The 27,962-nt window shown below is 29.8% G+C and overlaps 3 protein-coding genes across 4 annotated transcripts; 2 read left to right on the top strand and 1 right to left on the bottom strand.

The window, feature by feature from the left end:
• The first annotated feature begins 1,875 nt into the window (after positions 1-1,875).
• On the top strand, positions 1,876-5,550 carry LOC128965877 (conserved oligomeric Golgi complex subunit 3-like). The gene is made up of 16 exons (XM_054312655.1): positions 1,876-2,138; positions 2,202-2,312; positions 2,409-2,470; positions 2,533-2,686; positions 2,739-2,813; positions 2,867-3,207; positions 3,269-3,487; positions 3,572-3,711; positions 3,805-3,965; positions 4,019-4,181; positions 4,280-4,365; positions 4,433-4,522; positions 4,598-4,718; positions 4,797-4,879; positions 4,939-5,259; positions 5,431-5,550. The coding sequence occupies exons 1-16, from the start codon at positions 1,992-1,994 to the stop codon at positions 5,548-5,550; spliced, it is 2,394 nt and encodes a 797-aa protein (XP_054168630.1). The 5' UTR covers positions 1,876-1,991.
• A 62-nt stretch (positions 5,551-5,612) lies between these two features.
• Positions 5,613-16,471, bottom strand: LOC128965768 (collagen alpha-2(IV) chain-like). 2 transcript variants are annotated; one of them, XM_054312532.1, is made up of 38 exons: positions 16,322-16,471; positions 13,832-13,954; positions 13,590-13,769; positions 13,399-13,534; positions 13,198-13,346; positions 13,103-13,139; positions 12,891-13,045; positions 12,755-12,808; positions 12,632-12,694; positions 12,409-12,573; positions 11,828-12,008; positions 11,680-11,770; positions 11,582-11,622; positions 11,433-11,513; positions 11,241-11,354; positions 11,134-11,178; positions 10,938-11,071; positions 10,788-10,875; positions 10,595-10,710; positions 10,365-10,542; positions 10,116-10,310; positions 9,951-10,058; positions 9,666-9,869; positions 9,541-9,612; positions 9,313-9,483; positions 9,111-9,251; positions 8,761-9,062; positions 8,483-8,699; positions 8,221-8,400; positions 7,877-8,164; positions 7,756-7,821; positions 7,572-7,697; positions 7,482-7,508; positions 7,329-7,421; positions 7,229-7,264; positions 6,844-7,152; positions 6,496-6,782; positions 5,613-6,429 (listed from the first exon to the last, which is right to left on the bottom strand). In XM_054312532.1, exons 1-38 carry the CDS (start codon positions 16,409-16,411, stop codon positions 6,166-6,168), a joined length of 5,307 nt encoding a protein of 1,768 aa, XP_054168507.1. In that variant the 5' UTR covers positions 16,412-16,471; the 3' UTR covers positions 5,613-6,165. The 2 variants fall into 2 exon arrangements, with proteins under 2 accessions (XP_054168507.1, XP_054168508.1); XM_054312533.1 differs by lacking the exon at positions 16,322-16,471 and adding an exon at positions 14,584-14,642.
• A 313-nt stretch (positions 16,472-16,784) lies between these two features.
• LOC128965769 (collagen alpha-2(IV) chain-like) lies at positions 16,785-27,366 on the top strand. The gene is given in 47 exon segments (XM_054312536.1): positions 16,785-17,058; positions 18,676-18,732; positions 18,802-18,928; positions 18,976-19,028; positions 19,082-19,136; positions 19,197-19,285; positions 19,348-19,418; positions 19,421-19,544; positions 19,608-19,653; positions 19,725-19,808; positions 19,884-19,939; positions 20,060-20,113; positions 20,193-20,255; positions 20,310-20,408; positions 20,464-20,737; positions 20,827-20,879; positions 20,941-21,064; positions 21,120-21,203; positions 21,258-21,383; positions 21,558-21,655; positions 21,724-21,751; positions 21,898-22,023; positions 22,158-22,210; positions 22,263-22,308; positions 22,385-22,507; positions 22,567-22,671; positions 22,740-22,942; positions 23,050-23,203; positions 23,265-23,378; positions 23,435-23,496; positions 23,553-23,661; positions 23,721-23,810; positions 23,892-24,053; positions 24,118-24,171; positions 24,257-24,496; positions 24,559-24,684; positions 24,789-24,976; positions 25,042-25,090; positions 25,164-25,343; positions 25,482-25,603; positions 25,677-25,821; positions 25,874-25,939; positions 26,010-26,171; positions 26,230-26,329; positions 26,416-26,508; positions 26,572-26,884; positions 26,961-27,366. Coding segments are annotated over 47 exon segments (5,343 nt in total). The 5' UTR covers positions 16,785-16,962; the 3' UTR covers positions 27,258-27,366.
• Positions 27,367-27,962: the final 596 nt, after the last annotated feature.

Consider the following 27,962-nt stretch of genomic DNA (forward strand, 5'->3'; position numbering starts at 1 on the left):
ATAAAATAAGTTTCAATAATTTCATTTGAATTATATGTGGATTGAATGAATGGAAAAAATATATTTGGATTACAATTTAAAAATGAGAAATATATGACAATTATTAAATCAATAAAATAAAATATCATAAAATAAATGTAAATATATATTATCCACTGTATATATACCGATATATACTGTATATATTTTTTAAAACTAAGAAATTCGTGAAATAATATATAATTTTTATTTATTTATATATTATAAAAGATTATATACAATAATAAATGATAAATAATTAAAATTAGAATTAATATACAATTACTGTATCATAAATAACAATGTTTTCTATGAATATAAATCATAATTAATAATGTATTAATAAAATACAGTAAATCTAAATAATTGTATTCTTGATTTTGAAAAGTTATTATAATATTATAATCTTTATTAAATTTATTAAATTTATTAAATTTATTAAATTTATTAAATGTATTTAATATATAAAGTTTGTATTAAAAACTGTATTAAAAACGTCAAAATGAAAGCACTTTAAACGTAATGTTTGGTAAAACATTAATACATTATTAATAGACTGTATTTAATATCAGATATAAATAACATTATATACAAATTGTTTTACATGTATAATACATGTGGTAAAATACTGTAACGTAACTAGCGTTGCCAGCTAAAAAATAGTAAATACTATATATTTTATAAATTATATTTTAATCATTATTTAAGAGCTCTAAATCCTTTATTTATTATAATTTATTATTATTATTTATTAATCTGTAAAAATAAACTAAATTATAAATATAGTAAATAAATGAAAAATATTTATTTAATTATATTCACAAAAATTTATTATACAACTATTTTATTATATAATACATTTATTTATACAGTATTATTTTAATAAATTATATATTATAATTTTAATAAGATATTATAATTAAAATAAATTTATTCAATTCCTTTTTATATAAAATCAATTTTATATTCAATCGGACACAAATCATTATAATATATAACATTAGTATTAGTATTATCAATAAAATTAACATTGTTTTTAACAATTGATAATTTATGTATTAAATAAAAATTATTATAATTAAGATATTGAGCTTTAATTAAATACTCAGATAAACATGAAATTTTATATTTATTATTACATATTTGATGTTCCATTTCTAAGAAATCAATAGCCACTTCGATTGTAAGTTTATTAATCATATATATATATCAGTATATTAATAATATAAAATTTTCAAAAACAAACTTAATATCCATAAAAAACTAAAATAAATAAAATATTAATTATTAAAACTAATAAAATTAAAATTATTAAATAAATAAAATAACGTACTTTGAAACCACAATTATAAAAAATAAATTATTCTAAACATCTTGTTTACATAATTGATTATATTATATAAATATAAAATAAAAATAATCATTGATTATTATTATCACAATTTTAAAAAATTGTTTTTATGTTAAATGTTATAAAAATAATTAAAATAAAAATTATTAATTTATAACTGCTTATGAATTAATTGATATTTAAAAACTGTATTTATTAATTTTTAAATTATTAGATTTTTTTTTTAAATTTGTTTTTGTTTAACCATTAAGTCAATGGATTATTTTTTTAAAATTTATTTTTCATCTACATTGAATTATACAAGTCAGAGACAAGGTCTGATATATAGTATATAAATAATATATTTTTATAAAAAAATAAGTGTAAATTTTTTTTTTTTGGCAACACTATATAGTATACTGTGTATTAATAAGTCAATGCATTGATTTATACTGTATGCTTGTATGCACTAATAGTATATGTGATGTCATTTTTACCTCTACATTGATACCACATCTGCTATTGGCTGAACCACCTCGTAGTGCTTTACTTAATACATTATATACAATATTATTGACAACTCATGTTTTAATTGATTTGTTGTTAATTATAATAAAATTTAATTGTTTAATAAATTGATAAAATGATGCGTTTAGTTGTGATCGACAAATGGGAAGACAATGGTATAGACAATGGTATAGACAATGGTATAGTCAATGGATGCGCTCCCGTACTCTCACATCAACATAACTTTTTGACAAAGTTGGACAACATTTGCCAAACAAATCAAGTAATGTATTATTTAATCTATTATTCAATTTATATATCATTTCAATGATTTCATTAATGACAGCAAATTCAGACATCAAGTGATAAGAGGGATGACTGCGAGGACACAACTAATAATGAGATAACTCTTACTAAAGACTACCAATTGATGGATCACTTCAATGACTTATATGAGGTTTTCATTGATTTTCACTAATTTTTTATTTTCAATAATTGAAACAAATTTTTAAAATGTTTTTATAATTATATTATTTATTACTTTATATTAAAGTTTGACAATTGGTTTGAAAGTATTGAAAGTCAAGTGATTAATGAAAGTGATTCACGATTTAAGTGAGTAATCAATTAATTTATTGTTTATTTGATTTAATATTTTAATATTCAATATTTAACAGAAAACTATTGAATTATTACTATGAATGCTGTGAACTGTTAGATGAGGTGAAGACAAGTTTATCACATTTGGATCAATTGCGTCAACAATATCTCTCGGTGTCCAATAAGACGAAATCATTGCATACATCGTGTGAACAACTTTTACAACAACAGGTTTTTCAAAATATTTTATTAAAACAATAATTAATGATTTGTTTGTTTAAAGCACGGCCTCATAGTAGCGGTTGAAACAATTAACCAAAAATTGACTTATTTTGATGAATTGGCAGTCATTTCCAAAGTAATAGATAAATGAATGAATGAATGATATGTTGAATGTTTGGTTAATTACAGAAATTGTCTGCACCGACAATGCTTGTCCTCAACGAGTCATTGATGCCAATGTTGTCACGTCTGGATGAATGCATTTTATATTTGGAGACAAAGACAAATTACAGAGAGTCCGAGTCATATCTGAAGCAATTTCAACACTTGCAGTCACAGGCTTTGTTGACTATCAAGAGTCATGTCATCAAAACACTGGAACAGACGGCTCAACAAGTAATGCCCGAAACAAAAGACTCGTTGACACCAAACGACAGTGTCTTCACATTATTTTACGGCAAATTTCAAACCAATGCTCACAGAATTAAGACTTTAATGCAACAAATTGAAGAGCGGACGCAATTAAAATTGTATTTAATTTACTTATATTTTATTTATATTTTTAATTTTACCGGTAATACAATTTCTAAGATATCAGCAATATTTGTCTGAATGTCATCAATGTTATTTTAATGTGAGAGAGTCGCTAATTGGTCCAGTATTGTCACTTGCTATCGATGAAATGGTTACTTCATATAATCGCAATTATTGTTCACTTATAAAGAGTTCATCAAATATGTTGATCCATATTTGTCAGGACGAATACCAACTATTCTTTCAATTTTTTACGAAAAATACTAATCTTTTAGAGTCAGTAATTTACTTATTATTATTATTTTTATATTAACATATGGTATAACATAAATCAATTGTCATTTAATATTAATTTTTTAGTGAATTTTTAACAAAGAATTGTCAAATGCTTTACAATATATTAAGACCAGTAGTCATCCATTTGGAGCATTTAGAGTCACTTTCAGAGATTTGTTATATTTTAAAGAATGAAATGATTAGCGAGAATATTATGAACCATTGTATGTATTTATTATTATATGATTTTAATTAATTTAATAACGAATTTAACATTTGATAAAACTTATTGGTTGTCATTAAAAATAATTAAAAAGCACAAGAATTGAGTCCTTTTATCCGTTCAATGGAACGATTGCTTGAAGACACACAAGAAAGACTTGTTTACAGATGCAATATATACATTGAATCAAATATCATCGGTTATACCCCCGGTTCGGGAGATTTAGCTTATCCTGAAAAACTAGAAATGATGAAAGTATGCTATAATTAAATTATTTAATTAAATTACAATATTTATGTTTTTGTTAGAATATTGCACTAAATTTAGTCGAAAAAATCGATAATCAAGACTCAAACGAAGAGAATAGTGATTGCAGAAGAAATCGATCAGATTCTGTCTCTTCATGTCTTTCAGACATATCTTTTGCTACAAACGAAAGGACTTACGCGAGGACTAAGAAAGATATTAATAGTATTAAAAATATATTATTATTATTATTATTATCAAACATTATATCTATTGTTGCAATTTATTAACAAAAACTAAGACAAATTGTATGTTAAAATCAGAATCACCGGCAGATTTGCACGGCATGTGGTACCCAACAGTCCGTCGAACTCTTCTATGTTTGACTAAACTTTATCATTCATTAGATGTGAGTTTAATATCTATTATCGGTACACAAAAAATCAAATATTAAAATTAATAATTTATTAAAATAGAGACAAACATTTCAAGGCCTTTCACAAGAAGTATTGGCTGCTTGTATTGAATCACTTGAATTAGCTCACAATCAAATCACCAAAAGAAAGGTTTGTTTTATTTAGATTACATTTATTATTATTATTACCGTATGAATACAGTTGATATTTTTATGTAAAATTTAGACTTTATTGGATGGCTTAATGTTTTTTATAAAACATTTACTGATAATTCGTGAACAGATCTCTCCCTTTCATATAGAGATCACACTAAAAGAAGTGTCACTTGATTTTAGTCGAACTAAAAGTTAGTTTTGAAATTTTGTTTATTTTATTACAATATAATAAAATGTAATTTTTTTTAATTTTTTTTATATTAAAATAGACGCCGCTTTTGATTTAATTCAAAAGAGACAAAATTTATTCACTTTGACTACAAATAATGCATTATTAAAGTTTTTATTTGAGGTAATTGTAATTTAATTGCAAACTTTAAATCTTATACTTAATATTATCTCAAATGATAGGGCGCTCCTCAGGTAACTGAAAAGGTTGTCGACTCACAAAAAGCTGTCGACAATAAAATAAAGATGAAATGTGAAGAATTCATATCACACGCCACACTACTATTGATATCATCTCTCATTAAATTAATTGATTTGTCAACAGTTCTCCTTAAAGCAAATCAACTTAAAACTCATCAGACATTTAGTAGTGCAGAAAATCTTAAGGTTGTAATAAATGAAGTGATGAATGAGTACAATCAAAATCTGGCAATTGTTGAATCAAAAATGGCTTTATATTTAGCTAATAAAGATACTCAGGCTATCCTTTTTCGACCAACAAAAGTAATCACTTATTTTAAATTAATTAATTTGAAAATGATTTGTGCATAAAAGATAATTTTGGAAAAATAACATTAAAACCATTCATACTTTCTTTTATAAATAAACACTAAATCATTAAATTAAAATTAAAATAAGTGATTACTTTTGTGCTAATATTTCATTAAATTATAGGTGAAAATTCAACACTATTTCAATCAATTAATTAAATTAATTGAAAGTAATTATACGGAATTGGAAAGACAAACGATAGGATTGTCCCAATTGGTTGAAGTGATTACAAATTTAAAATAACAATAAAAACATTTTGCAATTTATTTAATCATATTTATTCTAAGCAACAATTTATTGGGAATGAGTTTTGATTTCGATGAACGACTAGTTTTTGTTATATAAGTATAACTTAAACAATATTTTTTTAAATGGCAGTGAAATATCTTTAAATTAATGCGATTTATATTACATAACAATTATAATTGATAATAAATATCTGACCGGTTTGGCAGTGGTTGCTGTCCGGCAGTGAACAGTGATCTTCACAGGGTTTATACATAATAAGCTGACATAATATCATTAAAAGTCCTATAAATATCTCATATCACTCGGTTTTTGATTATTTTAAATATATATATAAATTTTACAAAAAATTAATAAATAATATAAATGACTACTTGACTGGTTTTAACAAATAAATCACTCAAACTTTTTTTTTTTAATACAAATTTAGACTTAAATTAATGAAAGCACTTGAAATGCTTTACACAATTATGTTTGTGTTGAGACATGAATATAGTTTGAATGTTTGTTTTGATTGCAATAAAGCTTTATCTGTACATTAAATTTGGTAATAAAACAAAAGTAATGCAATAATTGGTTAAATTGAAGAATTGGTTCCTTAAGTAACCTAAGCTATAGTCTGGTGTTTTTGATGCAAACCGAACATCGGCTCACTTTTGTCCTCAGGTTTCCTGCTTTCAGTGTCTCACTAATGGGTCTCTCAAACTGAGCCCTCGATTCAATAGTTGTCAACCAAAAGCTAAATTTATTGGCGAAGTAATGACAGGTCCCGCGGGCGCCGTTGCACTCTATGAATGGCGTGGCTCTGAAATCTTCTAAACAACTGCCAGGACTTGATAGAGATTGACCGCCACCTTCAGCACCGGCAGCCGTATGCTATTTGTAGTATTATTTGAGAATTTTATCCATTGTATAGTATATTATTAAAATATGTATACAAACCATAGCAAAACTGTAACCAATCCATAATGAAGTCCATCCTCCGGGACAGTCAGGTATATCAAGTGACTGACTGTGAATGGCGATCACATTTGCTGGCGCTTCACAAACAACGCATCGACTGATGTATTGTCTAATGGCTTCTTCTCCGACCGGCATCATAGGTATGGGTGCATTGGTTGACAACCAATAAGACTTATCATTTCTTGACGCATAATTACAGACACTATTAAAGTCACAGAATAGGAATGGCATTGTACTGAATCTCCGGAGACAAGAACCAGCAAAGCCTATAAACAAAACAAATAGTTAATCACTTAATATAAATAAGTTATAAGTCATGACTCGCACCGAGATCTTGATTGTGTGCCTTTTCATTGCCTTCAATATATAGTAGACTATATCCGTCCCACATCTTCTCCATAGTATTTGGACATTCAGGAGCAGCAGCTGATTGACTGTGACGTACCAAAAGTATACCCATTAAGTAATCCCCAGCAGAATCACCTGGAGGTCCGGGATAACCCGGTGACCCTTTTAGTCCTGGCAGTCCCGGAGGTCCCAATAAACCTGCAATTCCACGATCTCCTTTGATGCCCGGAAGACCGGGCAATCCGGGCAAACCTGTCGTTCCCGGTCTGCCGTATTCGCCTTTAATACCTTTGTTGACATAATTATAGTATTATTAAAATTTATATTAATTTACTGTATATTATACAAATACTGTATATCTTACCCGGAAAGCCTGGTTGGCCAGGTATTCCTTTAAGTCCTATTAAATATATATTGTTTATAAATAAAATTATTGTATAAATTGTTATCATTTGATGACATGCCTTGTGGTCCATAATCACCGGTCTGTCCTCTCTCTCCTTTATCTCCTTTGATTCCTTGTAAGAGCTGTCCCGGAGGTATATAACCTTTTTCTCCTATAATTCAACAAATAATAAAACACTTCAATATTTTTTTTTGTCAATACTTTTAGTTACCTTTTGGTCCGATTACGCCTTTTATTCCTATAAATCAAATCAATATATTATAATTTTATCTAAATATAACAATTTATTTTTTACACTGACCTGGAAGTCCTGAAATACCTGGAACTCCATCATAACCTCTGTCCCCTTTTAGACCGGGTAATCCGGGTAAACCGGGGAATCCAGCCGTACCTTTATCGCCTTTTGAACCGCTAAGTCCAGGATATCCTATTTTTTTAAAATTAAAAAATTAATACACATTTACATAATTTTTTATGTGTCAAACCAGGTTCTCCGGGTGGACCTCGCACTCCACTATCAGTACTTGGAGGACCTGGAAGTCCTCTATCGCCTAAATTGATATATTTTTATTAATTAATATTTTGATCAAAAATAAAACTGTTAACCTTTAGTTCCGGGGAAACCGGGAAGTCCATCATCGCCTCTCTGTCCTGGAACACCTGCACGTCCCGGCAAACCTGAAGAACCGGGATATCCTCGATCACCTTTAGCACCCGGTTGACCTGGTTGTGTTGAATCTCCTGGAAGTCCTCTTTGACCAGGAATTCCTGGTAATCCCTGTTCACCTTTTTCACCTGAATAACCAGGTGGGCCATTAAAACCATTAAGTCCAGGTGGACCGGATTCTCCTTTCTGACATATTTCACCGGGAGGTCCACGGGGTCCATCATCACCTTACATATTTAATTTATTAATAAAAATGTTACAATATAGACATTGTGACTAATACCAGGTTGACCGGGTTGACCATTAAGACCTGATGGACCATCAAAACCAGGTGGACCTGAGTTTCCTTTAAGACCTGGAAGTCCTGGCAAACCATAAGATCCTCGATCACCTTTAAGTCCAGGAAGACCCGGTAGACCAGGAAATCCAGTCAATCCTTTATCTCCTTTGTCTGCTCTTTCGCCTATTAATAACTCATGATTAATATACAAAACATATGGTATATATAAAATATAATAATAATATATTAAATATAAATTTCAAACCTGGGAATCCTGATTCACCCTTAGGTCCTATCAAACCGGGTAAACCTGGCATTCCATCCAGTCCTCTGTCACCCTTTAATCCTGACTGTCCTTGAATCCCAGGTTGTCCACTATGCCCTTTTAACCCAGGTAATCCGGGTGGACCATCAAAACCTTTTGGACCAATTGGACCAATTGGTCCAATAAAACCTGGATTTCCGGGCTGTCCAGGTGTGCCCTTCATATAAATTTTAAAAATTATTATATATTATTTATATAATTAATTTGTTTAAGAAAACCTTATCTCCTTTATAACCAGGAAGTCCAAGTAAACCACTGTCTCCTTTAATTCCGGGAAGACCTGGTAATCCTGGAAAACCATCCATACCTCTCTCGCCTTTGATTCCATGAGGACCGGGTAAACCAAGACCAGGCAATCCTGGATCTCCTTTGATTCCGGGTAAACCGCCTAAACCTGTTTTTCCTGGTGGTCCGGGTAAACCAGATAACCCAGGTAGTCCCACATCTCCTTTATCACCCGAAAATCCAATATCTCCAGATAAACCGGGTAAACCAGGTTGTCCAGGTAATCCAGAATCACCTATATTTCTTAATTATTAAAATATTTTTTATTTACTATAAAACTAACCTTTAAGTCCCATTATTCCGGGTCTTCCTTCAATTCCTGGCAATCCATTGTCTCCTTTATCACCCTTTTGTCCGGAAAGACCAGGTATTCCATCAAATCCTTGCGGACCGGGTAGACCGGGAAGACTATCCCCTTTTGCGCCTATTGTTTTGAAAATTAAAATTTAATAATTTTAAGTTAGTTTAGGCATCATATATAAGACCTTTAATTCCGGGTAGTCCTGGTAATCCATCCTGTCCTGGAAAACCATTGTTACCAGAAGGTCCATCAATTCCAGGTAATCCTGGAAGACCAGGTATTCCACTAACACCTTTAACACCTGGTAACCCTGGTATTCCTGGTAAACCGCTGTCACCTTTGTATCCTCTTTCGCCTTTAATTATTTTTATAGTTTTTATTACTTAATATATATTTAATTTAAATTAAATACCTTTTGGTCCATCAATTCCAGCCAAACCGGGCGCACCCTCTGGACCAGGATATCCATCTCTTGCCGTTTCACCTATAGTTTAATATTTATTAATGAAATTTTTATAAATTTAGTTTATTATATACCTTTATCTCCTTTATGACCGGGCAAACCAGGTAAGCCAGGAAATCCTATTTCTCCTTTCATTCCAATAATTCCTGGCAAACCTCTCTCACCGGTCTGTCCCGGAATACCAGTCATTCCTTGATCTCCTTTAGAGCCCGGATAACCAGGCAGTCCAGATTGTCCGGGTCTACCAATACCAGGTAAACCTGAATCTCCTTTTTGTCCTTTATAAATAAAATTTTAACATTTAATAGATATTTATACTTATTTATATAATAATTATATATATTTATTAAGTAAAATACCTGGAAGTCCTGGTAATCCCGATAAACCAAATTCACCTTTCAATCCTGGTTCTCCTGGGAAACCCATTGAACCTATTTCTCCCTTATCACCTCTATCTCCAGGAAGACCTTAATTAAAAAGCAATTAAATTTTAAATCAATAGTGTTTTTAAAACAATTTTTTACCTCTTAAACCGGGAATTCCAGCCAAACCATCTTCCCCTCGATCACCTTTATGTCCTCTTAATCCTGAAAGTCCATCCCTTCCCGGAGCTCCAGGAAGACCTGGTAAACCAGGTTCACCATTAATACCTGGTTCACCGGGAAGACCAGGTGGTCCCACTGGCATTGTTAAGTTTTCTCCGGGACGTGGAAGTCGTCCTACAAATAAATATTATTTAATAAAAGTAAATATTTATTAATAATATATTAAACCTGGTTCTCCTTTTGGTCCTATTCTACCGGGTAAACCAATGTCTCCTTTTGGACCGATTATTCCTGGTAATCCAGGTGCACCCGGTCTACCAATTCCGGGATCTCCTTTCATTCCCGGAAAACCGGGAAGTCCTGGCAATCCTTGTCTACCTGGCTCTCCAGAAAATCCGGCGAAACCCTTATTTATTAAAATAAAATTTTAGTATAAAATAACATTGATTTATAAATACTTTGTCTCCTTTATGTCCTTTAATTCCTATAATTCCAGGTAATCCCGGCAGACCTGATGTCCCGTCACGCCCTGGAATTCCCATTGGACCAGTTTGTCCCAATTCACCTTTTTCGCCTAAAATTTATATTAAAATTAATTTTTGTTAATATTTATATTAAAAAATTTACATTTAAGTATTTAAAATATAATACCTTTACGAGGTATCAAATCTATTGGTACAAAAGCTGAGTCTCCTTTTTCTCCCGATTGACCATCTCTTCCAGGACGACCTGGTTTTCCCTTAAATTTATTGTTTAAATAAATATTTATTTTAATAAAATAAATAATATTTCAATTAATACCTCATCTCCTGGTAATCCTGGAAGACCTGGTATGCCATCGTCACCTCTGACCCCATGTGGACCAACCGGTCCTCGATCTCCTTTTTCTCCCTGAAAACCTGGTAATCCATCCAAACCTCTGTCGCCTTTTTCTCCTAATATATAATATTATATTATTAAAAATTATTTGTGTTTATATATGACTTAAGAACAATACCTTTAAATCCCGAAATACATGAGAGACACGAACCACCTTTTTCTCCTATATTTATAAATTGTATTTAATATATTTTATACTATTTAAACAACTTTAGTATTATTTACCTTTTAATCCGGGTACTCCTGATAAACCTGGTCTACCGGATAGACCAGGATAACCCTGATCACCTTTTTTTCCGGGTAATCCAGGCAAACCAGGTATTCCATCAATTGAGTCACCTAATAAAAATGTTAATGTTATTGTAGTTTTATAAAAATAATATATATATAATAATTATTAGGAATTATTATAATAACCCGGAGCTCCTATTTCTCCTTTTGTTCCCGGTTCTCCTTTTTTACCGGGTAAACCATTTAACCCAGGACTTCCATCCAAACCTAATTAATTATATATAAGAAGTATAGAGTATTTATATTTTTACAATATTATAATATAAATAATATACCTTTTGATCCTTGAATTGAAAAACCAGGATTTCCTTTCGGTCTTATAAATAACTTTTATTAATATTAAATAGTTATAAATAATAATAAATAATAATACCCAGGTTCTCCTTTAGAACCGGTAAGTCCAGGTAGACCAGATGGACCCGTTAGTCCTGGTAGTCCAGGGTGTCCTTCATCTCCTTTTACTCCTATTATTAATTTTATAAATATTTAATTGATTAAACAAAATTCAAATAAATTGTTACCTTTTTGTCCAATTGGTCCCTCCCTTCCCGGTGGTCCTGAAATACCAGGACCTCCTGTAAGACCAGGTGGTCCTCTTGGTCCAATTTCACCAGACAATCCATCAGCTCCTGGCAGACCAGGAAGTCCAGGAAAACCTCTTGGACCGGGTAATCCTCGAGGTCCAGCTCTTCCATGAATTCCCTTTTAACATATATAATATTATTTATATAATTATTTTTTTAAAATATTTTTAGTGATGTTAGTTAAGTGATTTAAACATAAAAAATAAATTTTAATATTATTAGTTATTTATTATTATAAGTTTTATAACATTTAGATATATATTAAATTGTTTACCTTTTATTAAAAACAAATCATTTTTTCTAAATGACTATTGATTTGTAATTCATTTTTAAAAAATTATTATTCTATTTAATGAATTGAGATTATAATTACTATTTTAGAATAAATCGATTGAATTTATATTTTGGTTATGATTTATACAACAATGTAATCTATACTTAGTGTCTATAAAATACTTTAGTTCAAGTGTTTTACACAAATTATTTTTTTAAAGTTAAAAAAAACTAGTTATATCAACCCCTGGAGGACCTGGCGGTCCTTGTAATCCTCTTTGTCCAGGAAAACCAGGTGGTCCAGAATCACCTTTAATACCATGAATGCCATCTAAACCTGGAATTCCAGGCTCTCCTCGATCTCCTTTAAAGCCAACACTTCCATGTGGTCCGGGATAACCCTCTTTACCCTAAATATTACTATCTTTTAATTTTATAAAATAAATAATTATATATTTTAAATAATACTCTTGGACCAGGATGTCCAGATAATCCTTTTTCTCCTTTAGGTCCAATATCACCAACAGTTCCCTAAATTTATATAAAAAGGTGTTATTTTAGATTAATTTAAATTCACTTAAATTAACATACAGGTAGTCCGGGTAAACCATCATAACCTCTTTCACCATAAACACCAATTTCGCCCTATTGAATATATAAAAAAATAATTAAAGTATTTTATTAAAATAATATTAAATAATTAATGATATTTTATGTGTATTAATACCTTTTGCCCTTTATTTCCCGGTTGACCCTGTGGACCAATTATCAATCCCGGTCTTTCTATAGCATATGTATAATTACAATCTTTCCCGGGTAAACCGGATACACCTTTATCTCCCGGTTCACCCTTTTGTCCGTCATAACCAATTCCCATATTTCCTTTATTTATTAAATTTTTTAAATTTTAAAATGTTTTTATTTTTAGTTTTTAAATACCTTTAGGGCCAAGAGGTCCAGTGTCTCCTTTGTGTCCCTAATATAAAATTTTACAAACAAAATATAATTATGACATTGAAACTCGTTTTAATTACCTTAGAACCAGGAAATCCCATATCTCCTTTTGCACCGGGAATACCATCAGCGCCGGGTAAACCAGGTTCTCCAGGAAAACCATTTCTACCCGACTCACCTTTAAGTCCCTTAAGTCCTGGCGGACCTATAGCTGGTTCACCCTTTTGTCCTAAAATATGCAATAAAATTATATATTTGTAAAATTATAAAAATTGACAAACCTTTTGGACCGAATCTCCCTTTTAATCCATGTGGTCCATCATTACCAGATGTACCCGGCAATCCAGGTAAGCCATCTGTACCATTACACCCATCAAGACCTGGTGAACCTCTGGGTCCACTAGAACCAGGAAGTCCCTGAAAAATATATTTGTTACTAAAAATAATTTAACGTAAATAAAAAATAGCTAACAGGAATTCCATTAATTCCGGGAAATCCAGGCATTCCCATTTTACCACGATCACCTTTGATTCCTCGAGGTCCTGCAGCTCCAGAATCACCTTTTACTCCTGTTTCACCAATCAAGCCTTCAGGTCCGGTATGTCCCTGAAGTCCCGGTGCTCCTATTGGTCCGGGAAGACCTGGTGTGCCCTTAAATGTATAAAAGTTGGAAATAGAAAATGAATTCATATAATCGGTGACATCTAACCGACCCGCGAACCCTTCTCTCCTATGCATTTACACTGGTTTTGTATACAACCCACACATTGGGTGTTATTGTAAGTATACGATTGATGGGATGGGCTCTGGTATCTATATCCTCGTCCGTAGTTTGGCTTAAAATAGACATCAAACTTAAATTACTCTTAAATATAAACTCAATTAAAACACATATTTAGAAATAAAATAAATAAAAAATTTTGTATAATTTAGTTTAATTACTTTAAATTTTAGTACACTTTACAAAAAATAAAATAAAATAAAATAAAAATGATCCGAATTCATTGTAATTAAAGTTTATCATTAAAGTTAAATATATAACAATTGAAATTTATTTACGTTTCATATTAGTAACTTAATGAATTTATAAAATTTAATTAAAGCTTAATAGTATATTTTATAGTTAAATTATAACAATGTTAATTATTGTTTTAATAAATAATGTATCATCTCATTTTATATAAATGCAAAAATATAATATTTTATGATTGTTTATATAAAACAATTTTAAAGTAATTGTTAAAAAGTAATAAATCAATTATTGAGGTAATTAATTAATCGCTAGTAGCTAAACATTAAACTGATTTATTGATACAAAAAAGCAATTTGTTATGTAATAAAATTTTTCACTTTTAGTTAAAGTCTCAAAAATGCATAAAATTATAGGAGTTTTGCAAAAAATGAATGAAAAATATGAATGAAGTGCTCATTAATTAAGAAAATTTATATGAATGCCATGTATTACATGTAGTTTAGGACTTATCCGACTTCTCATCAATTTGTAAACTCTTATTCAAACTGTTTTGTGGCTTAAAATGTTGTCACAAATCCAAATATATCAGCCGTTTATTGTTATTAAAGGTCACATAAGCTAACTGTTTAACTACATGTGGGGTGAGAGGGGCTATGTTTTACATTCCGGTGTTAAACTGTTAACAACAAATGTCAGTCATATATCTCCACCAAAAAACATTCAGCTCTTGTCATAAATTATTATCTAAAACTTCAATCAAAACACTTTAAACTAAAAGAAAGTTTTTGTTTGCATTGAAAGTAACTTCAACTCAACAACTATTAAGTGAAAACTCTTTTATAATTACAAATCTATTATTTACATTATAAATGTTTAATCATTGAATTTAATCATAAAAATCCAAATCTACATTAAAATTCACATAATTTTTATTGAAAAAACCGAATGATAACGAAAAATTGGTTCAGACATTCATTTTACACAATATATACTACAGTATATATATAAAATTATATATATATTATTTACACTATATATCATATATAATGTCAATTCAATGATAAGTGAATGATCTGTGATCTGTTTCATACTGTAGTCATTAAATCAATAGGAGTTTTCATTTAATTTCTAAAATAATTATTAGTTTCACTTTTCTCAATGTAAACATAAATATAAATATTTGTGAAATAATTTGTATTCTTATATAAAATATAATGTATTTTATGTTTTCTCAAAAATATTTCTTTTAAGAATTTTTTTAAAGCATATATAAATAAATTGTGCGAAAAATAGAGCCGTAATTATAAGTATGAAAATTTATATATAAAAAATGGTTTATTATTTTTCCGATTTGCTTAACGACTAAATATTTATAAATTTTAAAATAGCTTATCGTCTATAATGTTATCAAAATGTGATTCATATGAATTGTATGCAAATCTGGTTTATTTAAGCATAAATTGCATTTCTTTTAGTTTTAATTATTTAAAAATTATTACACTTTTGTTTGTTTATAATTGCTTTCAATAAATGAAAATAAAGTTATTTCAGTCTATTTGTATTATATATAAAATGCCAATAATTGACTTTTAGGCAACAGATATGCAAATGTAATGTATAGTCAATTGGAAGCATCATTTGAGTTGAAAATGCCTACAAAATCATACATTTCCTGGAAGTCTATCAAAATAAACAAAAGTCTTTGGTTTAGTAAAAGACACGCCAAGAGCTCAATGTTCTGTTCTGACGAACTCATCATTACTAAAGTCTTGACTAAAGTCTTGACTAAAGTCTTGACTAAACTACTTCTCTAAGTCTCATAGCTTTCAAGTATACAATAACTAACTCTAACTTCTTAGGTCTTTACAGACACTACTAACACCCCAAACACCCTCTCATTACTATTACTATGACTTAAAGTATAGTTTATAGTATTTACTTATTTTTCAATTTACTCTCATTTCTCACAACAAAATTTTGGCTAAAGACCGGAAAATAGTGAATTGAAACCCAAAGTGAGCCAAAACAAGCTGTTTGTCGACACAGACTTCACAACAAATTATTAGTTGTCATTTGTTTCAATCAATCTTTTGATAACTCTTTTATCATTTTATTTGACATTATTTCAAAATATTAATTAAATAAGCAAAACATTGATTGTTTTTTAAAAAATTAAACAAAAGCTTAAAACTAATAGTGAAACTTGAGATGCAATTTGCAAATCACTTACCACTGTATCTGAATATTGTGCGACATATGGTTTAATCACAGATAAGATGAACAAAATCCTAACGATTTGTAAGAAATGTTTGAAATTCATTCTTTGAGAACCATTTTAGTACATAATTTTGAAAATAAAGGACAAATTTGACCAAAAAAGGTGTTTAACAAAAACTATTTCAATTGTAAAGCATATAAGATATATATATATATATATATATATTGAGTGTTTAGATTAGAGTCGAGCAAACTATTCAAATGAGTGTAACGTTGGACCCAAAGAACTCATATACAAGTCATACAAATAGTGGTATATTCTTGAGTGAAATGTTTGAGTTATTTATATCACGTGCGCTAACAGTTAGTCGAAACCCTCCTTCTTGTTGTCCGCACCTAAATCTGGTCCACAGAGGAAGGAGGGCTTTCTATACATTGGCGCACGTGATATAAATAGCTAACTGAGCTCTAAGACAGAATGAAAGATAGAGAGCCTTAACAGTATCTCTGTTTGTGTCTCTGAACGGGTCCAACACTACCAACACAACACTTCTCTCATTTGAATATCAAATCTCATATAACTAACCAAAAAAATCATTCATTCATTTATTTATTTAGTCATCAAAACAATTATGTGACAAATGTTTTTAAATTATGACTTTTAAAACTTTTTCCCAATTAGTTTTCATTTTATTAATAATCAACATATTTGTGATTAAACCAAAATTTGCACAAAATTCAGAATCAGTGGTAAGTCTAATGAATATCATGTTTCAAATGTATTAATATTAGACTAGCAGTAGAATAGTATCTTATTTGACAATAGTTTATACGATATGTTATGTTATGTTAAACGATCTGTGATTGTATCACCAAATCACTGAAGGAGTGTCCACTTTGTTCATCCCTTCAGGGCTTTTATACATACAATCACAGTGTATGACACAGTTGTGACCCAAAGGGCTATTAATGGGTGTGACTTCTTTCAGCTCAAAGAAATTCACATTTTTCTTATTTTTTTCTCTTTATATATACTGTATGTCTATATTTACCAAATACTGTATCATATCATCTGTGTCTCAAAAGAGACATTTCTTAGATTTATTACAACTTTTCATAATATATTCAATTATTATATTTTATTAATAAAAAATCGGTATATTTTTGAATATAAAACAACTCTAGAGATACACTAAAATATTATTATAAAAGTTTGAATAATAGTAATATCTTAATAAATTTTTTTTAATAAATTTTAATATTATATTTTTCCATACATTTGAGTTAAACATTTTATTTATCATACGATTTCTCTACTTTTCCTATATGTTTATAATACAGTAAAATAACAAACAGATTTGCTATATTTTATAGTATAATTTTTTTTTATAAATATCAGCTTTTAATAATAATATATATATATATTTATTATGTTAGTTATTGATTCAAATATTGTTTCATAAATAATAAATTTGAAATATTTCTATATTAATGATTTATATTACATAAAGATTAGCTCTCTCTCTCTCTCTCTTTCTTTATTTCTCGCATTTTTGTCTGGTTTACAAAATATCAAAACATGATACGGCAAAAAGTTATAGTAATATTGGGATATCATAAAAACAAATAAATAGTAAATATTATTTATTTAAAAGATATTATTTGTCAGTTTTAGACTTTAAAATTTAGAGTAAATACATATATTATATTATATGCATTATATATTTTGCTTAATTATAATTATACTGTAGTTATAGTGAACATACGCTATGCTTTGAAAAATGTTAATAATTGAATGATATAAATGTTTACATTAGTTAACCCATAAAATATATAAATATATTATCTATGAATATAGTATAGCATTCTAACTAATAATCATATTTATATTGTTATGTTTTAATTATTATAGAAATAAATAAATATTAATATTAACTAAAAATTACTATTTAATATTTAAAATTGCTAATTTATAAAATATAAACATTTAACAACATAAAATTTAAAGTATCTTTATTAACATTAAATTATCTAAAATATAACTTACTATAATTTTTAATAATTTTTATAATAATTATTTTATAAATTGACATATTTCGCTAAAAATGATAATATATTTACTGTGAAATTAATAGTTAAAATAATGACTAAATTATAATAAAATTTATTTATTAAATAATATATTAATATATTTATTTTATATAATTTTCTTATAGTATACATTCTATTCTATATTACTGTATAGTATTTTAATTTATAAAATTATTTTCTTTTAATTAATAATTAAATTATGACATTTATATCAATAAATTATTGATATTTTATGTATTAATAATATAATGATATCATAATTTCTATAATTTCTAGCGCTGTAAGGGATGCACAGTTAAGCCTTGTTTATGTGTGGGTGAACCAGGATCTCCTGTATGTATTTTTAATAATAGTAATTTTTATTGTACTAGTTAAATTTTATTAATTTATATTAAATTTTAGGGATATCCAGGAATATCGGGATTACAGGGTCCACAAGGAATACCCGGTCCAATTGGTCCGGAAGGTCCAATCGGACTAAAAGGAATTAATGGAGATATCGGAGATTTGGGAATAATTGGACCAAAAGGTTTGTAATATTTTACACAACAATTACAATACATTAATATCCTTTAGGGATCAGAGGAGATATCGGTGCCCCCGGATTCACTGGATTACCCGGAATACCTGTTTGTTATATTTAAAAAATGATTTATGTAAAAATTAATTAATTAATATTTAGGGTCTACCCGGTTTAGAGGGAGAATTGGGAGAACCTGGATTAGATGGTTGCAATGGTATTGATTTATATAAATTGTAAAATATGTATAATAGATACAAAATTATTTATTAAATAGGTACTGATGGAAGACCTGGATATCCTGGACCACCTGGTTATCAGGGAAAAGCAGGTCGACCCGGAGAAACGGGAGATAATGGACCAAAAGTATTATAAAAATATATTTATTTAATTAAAGTATTTGATTATTTTTATTTGCAAATTTATAGGGAGATCCAGGTTTACCAATTTTATTAGAATTAATAGTCAAAATCAACATTTTCTGTATTATAAAGGAGAGGGAGGAATAAATTCAGTCGGTATTAAAGGAGAACCGGGTTTAGATGGAAAACCTGGATTTACTGGTATTCCAGGAAATTTTGGTTCTCCCGGAGATGCGGGAGATTTAGGCACTATTGGGCTTCTGGTTAGAAAAATATTAAATTTACAATTTATAAATACTTATTTATATTTATAATATTATATTAAGGGTATAAAAGGAGATGTTGGTGATCCCGGTTCACAGGGTCCTCGAGGTATTACTGTTATATATTACTGTAATTTTATAACTAAATTTATAATATGAAATTATTTAATAAAATTTAAGGTGAAAGTATAATTGGTCCAAAAGGATTAAAAGGAGAAAGAGGAATGCCTGGTGAACCCGGCGTCTCTGATAGTATGGAAATCGGTAATAATGTCTATTATACACACATATTGTATTCAATTGTTATCATAATTAGTATTAATGTTAATTTCAATTTAGTAAAACCGGATGATATTGAAATACAGCCGGGTAGAAAAGGGTATTCAGGCGAAAAAGTATGTTATTTACATTATTATTATTATTATATATAAGTGTATATACAGTATATATATATATATATGCGTTATATTAGTATTTTAAAATAACTGCCGATAATTATTAATAAATATTTAAAGGGAGAGAAAGGAGCCAAAGGAATGCAAGGGTTGGAAGGCATCGAAGGGTTTCCGGTAAATATTCAACAAATATTAATTTTTTTACATTTTATGCAAATAATTAATTATATTATTATTATTATTAATAATAAAGGGTGCTAAAGGAGTTCTCGGACCCAGAGGTCTAAAAGGAGATATTGGAGAAGAAGGTCTTCGGGTATGTTTTGATTATTTGTTTTTTTAATAATAAATTATATAAAAACTATTTTAGGGAAAACGTGGAAAACCTGGAGTTGCAGGAGCACCGGGAGATAAGGGATTCAAAGGAGAGCATGGCTACGATGGAGACTTTGGACGACCCGGTCTTAAAGTATGTTATTAATTATACATAATTTTATAAATTTAAAAATATTGATCAAAATTAGGGTATACGAGGCGATGAAGGTCTTTCCGGTAGACCTGGACCTCAGGGACCACAAGGTGTTAAGGGAGAACTTATTGAAGTGGGAGAACCAATAGAAGGATCACCAGGATTGCAAGGTGATCCTGGAGATCCTGGACCACCTGGTAGCTTTGGAAAACCTGGTTCACCAGGACCAGTTGGATACCAAGGCTTAACAGGAATACCTGGATTACCTGGTCTTGAAGGACAAATTGGACCGCCGGGACTGTCTTATAGAGGCGATACGGGTGATGATGGTATGAAATCATTTGATATATTTTAATTAATCTATTGTATTAATTAAAATTTTATTTACTTAAACAAAAATTATTACAATATTTTTAAGGCTTTCCTGGTATTCCTGGATCAAGAGGTCGACCCGGAATACCTGGACAACAGGTAAATAAAAACATTTTAATGACAAACATTTTTTATTTCAATTATTATTAACACACTTTAGGGTCCGTATGGAGATAAAGGAGAATCTGGAATCGATGTTGTTGGTCCACCGGGTGAACCAGGTCGTCCTGGATTTGATGGTATTCCCGGTTTACCCGGATTTCGCGGTGAACCTGGACAACAAGGTTATTTGATTATAAATTAATAATTTTAAAATTAATCTTAAAATGTCTTTAAAAGGTGAAAAAGGTTATGCAGGACAGGGAGTGCCAAAACAAGGCAAACCAGGAGAACCCGGTTTACAAGGATATCCAGGAGAGCCAGGTTTGATGGATAATAAAATTCTATTAATAATAAATTTATTATTCAATTATAAAGGTTTCCTTGGAATAGATGGTATAGATGGCGCTCATGGGTTACCCGGTCCTAAAGGTGATGACTGTCCCATATGTACCCCGGGTTTACCCGGAAATAAGGGTGATCGTGGAAATGATGGAAGACCCGGTTAGTTTAAATTTTATTTTATTAATATAAAAATCATAACATGTAAATATAAATTTTAATTATTAAGATATTTTAACGTTTTTAATGTCCTAAGATATTTAATGTGTGAATGAAATGATTATCATTTTTAATATTTAATTATAAAATTAACTGTTATTTTAATTTTATTTAAAGGTTTGATTGGTAAACAAGGTTTCATTGGAGATGTGGGCCATTTCGGTCCGAAAGGTGAACGAGGATTACCAGGAATTAGCGGAATTAAAGGCTTTATTGTAATTCATATTTTATATGATATGTTAAATAATGGAAATTTCAAAAATATTATTATTATATATTAAAGGGACTCTCAGGTGTTGATGGAGAACAGGGTTTGTATGAATAATAATCAATAATTCAAAATATTAACTTTATATCAATAATTTAGAAAACCTTTTATTTTATTAAGTAATATAAGTAAATTTCATATTTTCTATGTGATGCTAAACCCAAAATAAAAATTGTTTAATAATTAAAGGAAGATTTGGTAAAAAGGGTGAACCGGGAGAACTCATATATCCTGATATATCTCCAGAATCTCTTACAAAAGGAGAACCGGGAGATATTGGATTTCAAGGACAACCAGGAAATCCAGGACTGCCAGGTATATTGCAAACTGTAAATTCTATTTAACATAATATTGATTGACTTATACTTGATATCTATACATAGGTCATACTGTATTTTTATAACAAACTAAAATTATTTTACATTTTAAAAATTGATATATTATTTTAGGTTTGTCCGGCATTCCCGGTATTAGTGGAATTGATGGTCCAAAAGGCGAACAGGTAAATATAATTAAAAATTATAATTATTATATTAATTAAAATTACATTAAAGGGAGATTATGGTGATATTGGCCAACCTGGACAATCAGGACTACAAGGTTAGTCATATTTTTTGTCAATAATAGATTATTTTATAATTTATCTTAAATTAAAACTACTATTTTATATGTAAAGGTCTGCCTGGAATTCCCGGTTTAAAAGGAGAATTAGGAGAAGCCCTCAATGCATTGCAAGGGTTGCCAGGTTTACCAGGAATTAAAGGAGAAAGAGGAGATTTCGGATACGATGGACCTCCCGGTCTGTTTTATATTAATTTTATTATAATATAAACGTTTTATTTAAATTTTATAATTTAGGACAAAGAGGTGATCCAATAGCTATGGATTTATTGATAAATATATATCGCGGACCACAAGGCTTGCCTGGAGTTAAAGGTCAACCGGGAGATGAGGGACCAGCGGGTGAGTGCAAACAACTTATATTATAATAAATTCAAGTATATATTTATATTATTGATGATATGTGACAGCACCACCCGGTTTGCCCGGAAAAGATGGTTTACCCGGATTTGATGGACAAAAAGGAGAACCCGGAAGAATAGGTTATTCCAGTCCCGGACAAACTGGTTTAAAAGGATATCCTGGAAGTGCTGGTGATCCTGGAATTAGAGGTACACCCGGTCGTCCTGGAAAAAGAGGTGATGAAGGTCTACCTGGTTACCCCGGATCAAAAGTTTGTAATTATTATATATCATAATTTATAATAATGTTATACTAATTTAACAATAATAATTTATTATAAAATATAAAAATGCTAAATATTATACAATAAATATAAAGGGAGAAACTGGTGATCCAGGTTATGATGGATACAGTGGACCTTCTGGTCCACCTGGAATTCCTGGAAATAAAGGATTGTTAGGTGATATTGGTCAGCCTGGCTTAAGTGGATTGACAGGAGATCCAGGTTACCCAGGTCTTCCAGGATTTAAAGGTCAAAATTATAATAATAATATTAAATTTATTATCTTAATATTAATAAAAATTTATTATAGGTTCTCCGGGATATTCTGGAATGAATGGCGCAAAGGGTGATAAAGGAGAAGCAGGAGAACCGGGTGAAGGCACTAGAGGTCCAATGGGAAGACCAGGCATTAATGGTTATCAGGGTTGGTATATATTACAGAATTTTAATATATTATTGAATTACTTTAAACATTTACAGGACTAAGAGGTGATAAAGGAGAAGCAGGAGAACCGGGTTTACCTGGACTTTATGGATTCAATGTATTATATTCTTAATTATAATTCAATTAATATTGACTTTAAAATTGTTAACTTAGGGAGAAAAAGGTAATGAAGGGATACATGGGTTGTCAGGCTTACCGGGCAAACAGGGCTCACCAGGACCACATGGAAGACCCGGACAAAGAGGATTACCCGGATTACCCGGTCAGTTATACACAGACATTGTATTTATAACTAATTTTTTATCTAATTTATATTTAAAGGTATTAAAGGAGATAGAAGTGACACTTTTGTTGAAGGAGTGAAAGGTCAAAGAGGACCATCCGGTCAACCAGGAATTCCAGGATTATCTGGTAATTCTAACATTTTTTTGTTTTGGTTTTAAGTAAACTAACAATAAAATAATAACAATATTTAATGTCATGAAATGTAAGGTATGAAAGGAGATTCCGGTTATGATGGTTGGCCCGGTAGAGATGGACCTCCAGGTTCTAAAGGCATACGAGGCGAACCTGGTTATAATGGTTTGCCCGGAATAAAAGGATTTCCAAGTGTTAAAGGAGGTAAAGGTGTACGAGGAGAACAAGGATTGCCGGGTTAGTAAAAATTTTATTATTTAATAAAACAAATTATAATTTATAAATTTTTATTTATAATAAGGATTGGATGGTTATGAAGGTTTACCGGGTTTGATTGGTTTACCCGGTCTTAAAGGTAGTACTTATTAAAAATTATAATATAAAATATTATAACAAAAATGTATTGTTTATTAACATTAAAACATAATTTTAATTGAAAGGACCAAAAGGTGAAGACGGTATTGCATTGTTAGCAGACCCGGGACTGGACGGCGAAAAAGGACACAAAGGAAATCCAGGTCTCCCGGGTCTTCCGGGTTTGAAAGGCTTAATGGGAGAAATTGGATTACCTGGTAGTCCAGGTTTTGTTGGAGATACAGGCAATATGGGAGCTCATGGAATGCCTGGATTACCGGGTAGACCCGGTCCCAGAGGACAAAATGGAAATCCTGGATTAAATGGTATTTATGAAAATAACAAATTATTATTAATAAATTAATTGTCGTAATCTTTTCATTTATAGGAGTATTTGGAATCATAGGTGAAGCGGGAATTCCTGGACTTATGGGATTAACTGGTGTTATAGGTGATCGAGGTTTTGATGGTATGCCCGGAATTATCGGTAGAAAAGGTGACCAAGGAGATCCAGGTTGGATTCAATTTTTAATATGAAATAAATAAAATTTAATATATTTATATAAATAGTAAAATTAAAACAATTAATTACGAATTTTTTTATAAATTTATTCTTAGGTGTGCCGTCTTGGGAAGGAAGTAGGGGTGACGCTGGAGATCCCGGTCCTCCTGGTTTACCTGGCATTCCTGGAATCAAAGGTTATGATGGTCTTCCTGGACAACCAGGATATATTGGGCAAACTGGAGACAGAGGTATTCCAGGCAAACCAGGTTTACCAGGAAATTATGGATTGAAAGGACAACTCGTATGGTTTATTTAAAATATTTATATCTTTCAAATAATATATATTATAAATATATGCATAAATAGGGTAGACGTGGAGCACCCGGACCATCGGGACGACCTTTCAATTATACATGTATGTATCTAAACTCTATATACAATATGAAATTATTTATATTTACAAAAATATTTTTTAACTCTTATTAAAGACACAATAGTAGGAGATCCGGGATTTCCTGGAATTCCAGGAAAACAAGGAATACCAGGTCCTAAAGGTCAACCTGGAGATTTAGGGTTACCCGGTTTAATTGGCTTACCTGGATATCCCGGTTATTCAAATTTTGGTATTCCAGGAGAACGAGGAGAACCCGGTTTTGATGGTCAACCGGGTAAGCAATGCTTTCAATTTATGAATTAAATTATAATATATTTTATAATATTACACTACATATTGTATGTAATATTTTATAATATCTATTTTGTATTAAAACTTATGGTCCATAAAGTCTTTAATTATATTTTTATAGGTTTTGATGGCTTACCTGGAATTAAAGGTACGCCAGGTTTTTCCGGTCTTCCAGGTCTTAAAGGAGAAATGGGTGAAATAGGATCACCAGGTATTGCATTATTTGCAGAAAAAGGAGATCCTGTAAGTATTTGTAATAAAAATACTAATAAAAATAATGTTTTAATAAAATTTTAATAAAAATATTAACTTTTAGGGCATCGATGGTATTCCCGGTCTTATAGGTTTCAGAGGTGATAGTGGTGATCAAGGATTACCTGGTTTCCCCGGTATTAAAGCAGAAAGAGGTGACAATGGTTTACCTGGTTTATCAGGAGCTGATGGATTACCAGGACTGCCAGGTTTTTTTTAATAAAAATTAGTTTGAGATATATTTATAAAATTTGTATTTAGGTGAACCGGGAGAAATAGGAGATTCACCTGATTTGGGAAATTTGGTTTTAGTTGTAGGAGATATCGGTTTGAAAAATATAATTATATATTAATGTGATTTTTTATAAAATATAATTACAATAATATTATTATATAGGTGAAAAAGGATATCCAGGCCTTCCAGGTCCTTATGGAAATATGGGTGATCCAGGAATTAATGGCTTACCAGGAATTTCTGGTCATTCAGGAATGCAAGGTCTTCCTGGTATTCCTGGAAACCCCGGTCCTCCAGGTTTACTTGGAGATGCTGGTTATGACGGTATATATATATATATTATTGTATTATTGGTTATATTATTAATAGTTATAATATTTAGGCCGAGAAGGACAGCCTGGTTTAATAGGCACTCCCGGAGCTATAGGAGAAAAAGGAAAATCAGCCAAAAGATCACATTCTATTGGATACTTTTTTACTAAGTATTGATAATATTTTTGATTATTTTAAACTAAGTTTTTGTCGTAAATTATAACATTTACTATATTATAATACATATATATTAAAGACACAGTCAAACCATGCAAATACCAGAATGTCCATCAAAAACATCATTATTATGGTCGGGATATTCATTACTTTACATTATGGGAAATGAAAGGTAAAATTGAAAACAAATTAAGTTTATATAAAATGATATTAATGTATGTGTTTGTGATGACAGAGCTCACGGACAAGACTTAGGAAGTCCTGGCAGTTGTTTGCGGCGCTTCAGTACAATGCCATACATGTTCTGTAATCTCAATAATGTGTGTCATTTCGCCTCAAGAAATGATTATAGCTATTGGTTGAGTACTACTGAACCGATGCCTATGTCAATGACACCCATTTATGGTAGAGATATCCAAAAATTCATTAGTAGATGCAGTGTCTGTGAGTCCGAGACACAAGTGATAGCAATTCATAGTCAAAGTATGCATATTCCTGACTGTCCTAATGGATGGGACGGCCTGTGGATTGGTTATAGTTTTTTTATGGTTTGTTTTTAATACAATCTTAACAATGTTATGCTTTTATAATCTTAAGATACTTGTTATTAATGACATAACACAGAACACTGATGCTGGTGCTGAAGGTAGTGGTCAACCCTTATCATCTCCCGGTTCATGTTTAGAAGATTTTAGACCCAATCCATTCATTGAATGTCAAGGACATGGAAAGTGCAACTACTATACCACTGCATATAGCTTTTGGTTGGCAACCATTGAACAAACAGATCAGTTCCGGACACCTGATTCACAAACACTCAAATCGGGTGAATTGAGGTCAAAGGTGTCGCGCTGTCAGGTCTGCATTAGAAGAACTGTTGCCGTCCGACAAAAACCAATCAAATTTAATCCGAGCAAATAATTTACTGTTTTTTTGTTAACTATTATCAAATTAACTGCCATTTATTATGTTATTTATTCCTATATTTTAATGATTACATTGTCTGATATTCTGCACATTCAGTGATTTCTACAATAGTGTACACAATGTATATCATAGCTTGAAATTTGACAAAAGATTCAATTTCTAAACGTTTTATATTATTTAAAATAAAATATTGATCACAGTTTACAATTAAACTGGTATTTATGTATATTAACTAAATTCTAGTCAATAAATAATTGTTTGTTTTAACAGCAATTTTAAATTATAAATATTTCAATACATTTACAACTTTATAAATGTGTCACATATTATAACTGACAATTGAAATTGATTGTTAATAAATGTATCATTTTTAGACATTTGCAATCATGTTTTCGCTGATATCATGTCCAACACCATAAAGTTTATTTAAATAGATTGAAATATTATTGGTATAGATATCTACTATTAGACAAATGATTTTGTATTAGACCTACTGAGTAACCAAAGTGTCTGTGTATCTGTTAATTAAATTATAACCAGTTGAGAATTTGTTAATCATTCAATCATGAAATTTCTTTATTAAAAAATATTAATTATTTATAATTAGGGTTTAAATATTCAGTAAAATAAACAAACTTTGAATATTATGTATTGATTTTAATGTTTTAATAATATTAAAATTAATTTAAAATTAATTGT

The sequence above is a fragment of the Oppia nitens genome, unplaced genomic scaffold, assembly GCF_028296485.1.
Source record: "Oppia nitens isolate AA-2021 unplaced genomic scaffold, nextdenovo-longstitch-racon4-pilon3 scaffold18_pilon_pilon_pilon, whole genome shotgun sequence".
In the NCBI taxonomy this organism is placed as follows: domain Eukaryota; kingdom Metazoa; phylum Arthropoda; class Arachnida; order Sarcoptiformes; family Oppiidae; genus Oppia; species Oppia nitens.

Excerpts from the sequence above, each read along its gene's own strand:
- LOC128965877 (XM_054312655.1), top strand. The coding sequence starts at position 1,992 with ATGATGCGTTTAGTTGTGATCGACAAATGGGAAGACAATGGTATAGAC. Across the intron at positions 3,966-4,018 it reads AAAAACTAGAAATGATGAAA|AATATTGCACTAAATTTAGT; the intron begins GTATGCTATAAT and ends TGTTTTTGTTAG. Across the intron at positions 4,719-4,796 it reads TGATTTTAGTCGAACTAAAA|ACGCCGCTTTTGATTTAATT; the intron begins GTTAGTTTTGAA and ends ATATTAAAATAG.
- LOC128965768 (XM_054312532.1), bottom strand. The coding sequence starts at position 16,411 with ATGAATTTCAAACATTTCTTACAAATCGTTAGGATTTTGTTCATCTTA. Across the intron at positions 7,822-7,876 it reads CGGTTTCCCCGGAACTAAAG|GCGATAGAGGACTTCCAGGT; the intron begins GTTAACAGTTTT and ends ATATCAATTTAG. Across the intron at positions 6,783-6,843 it reads GGCACACAATCAAGATCTCG|GCTTTGCTGGTTCTTGTCTC; the intron begins GTGCGAGTCATG and ends TTTTGTTTATAG.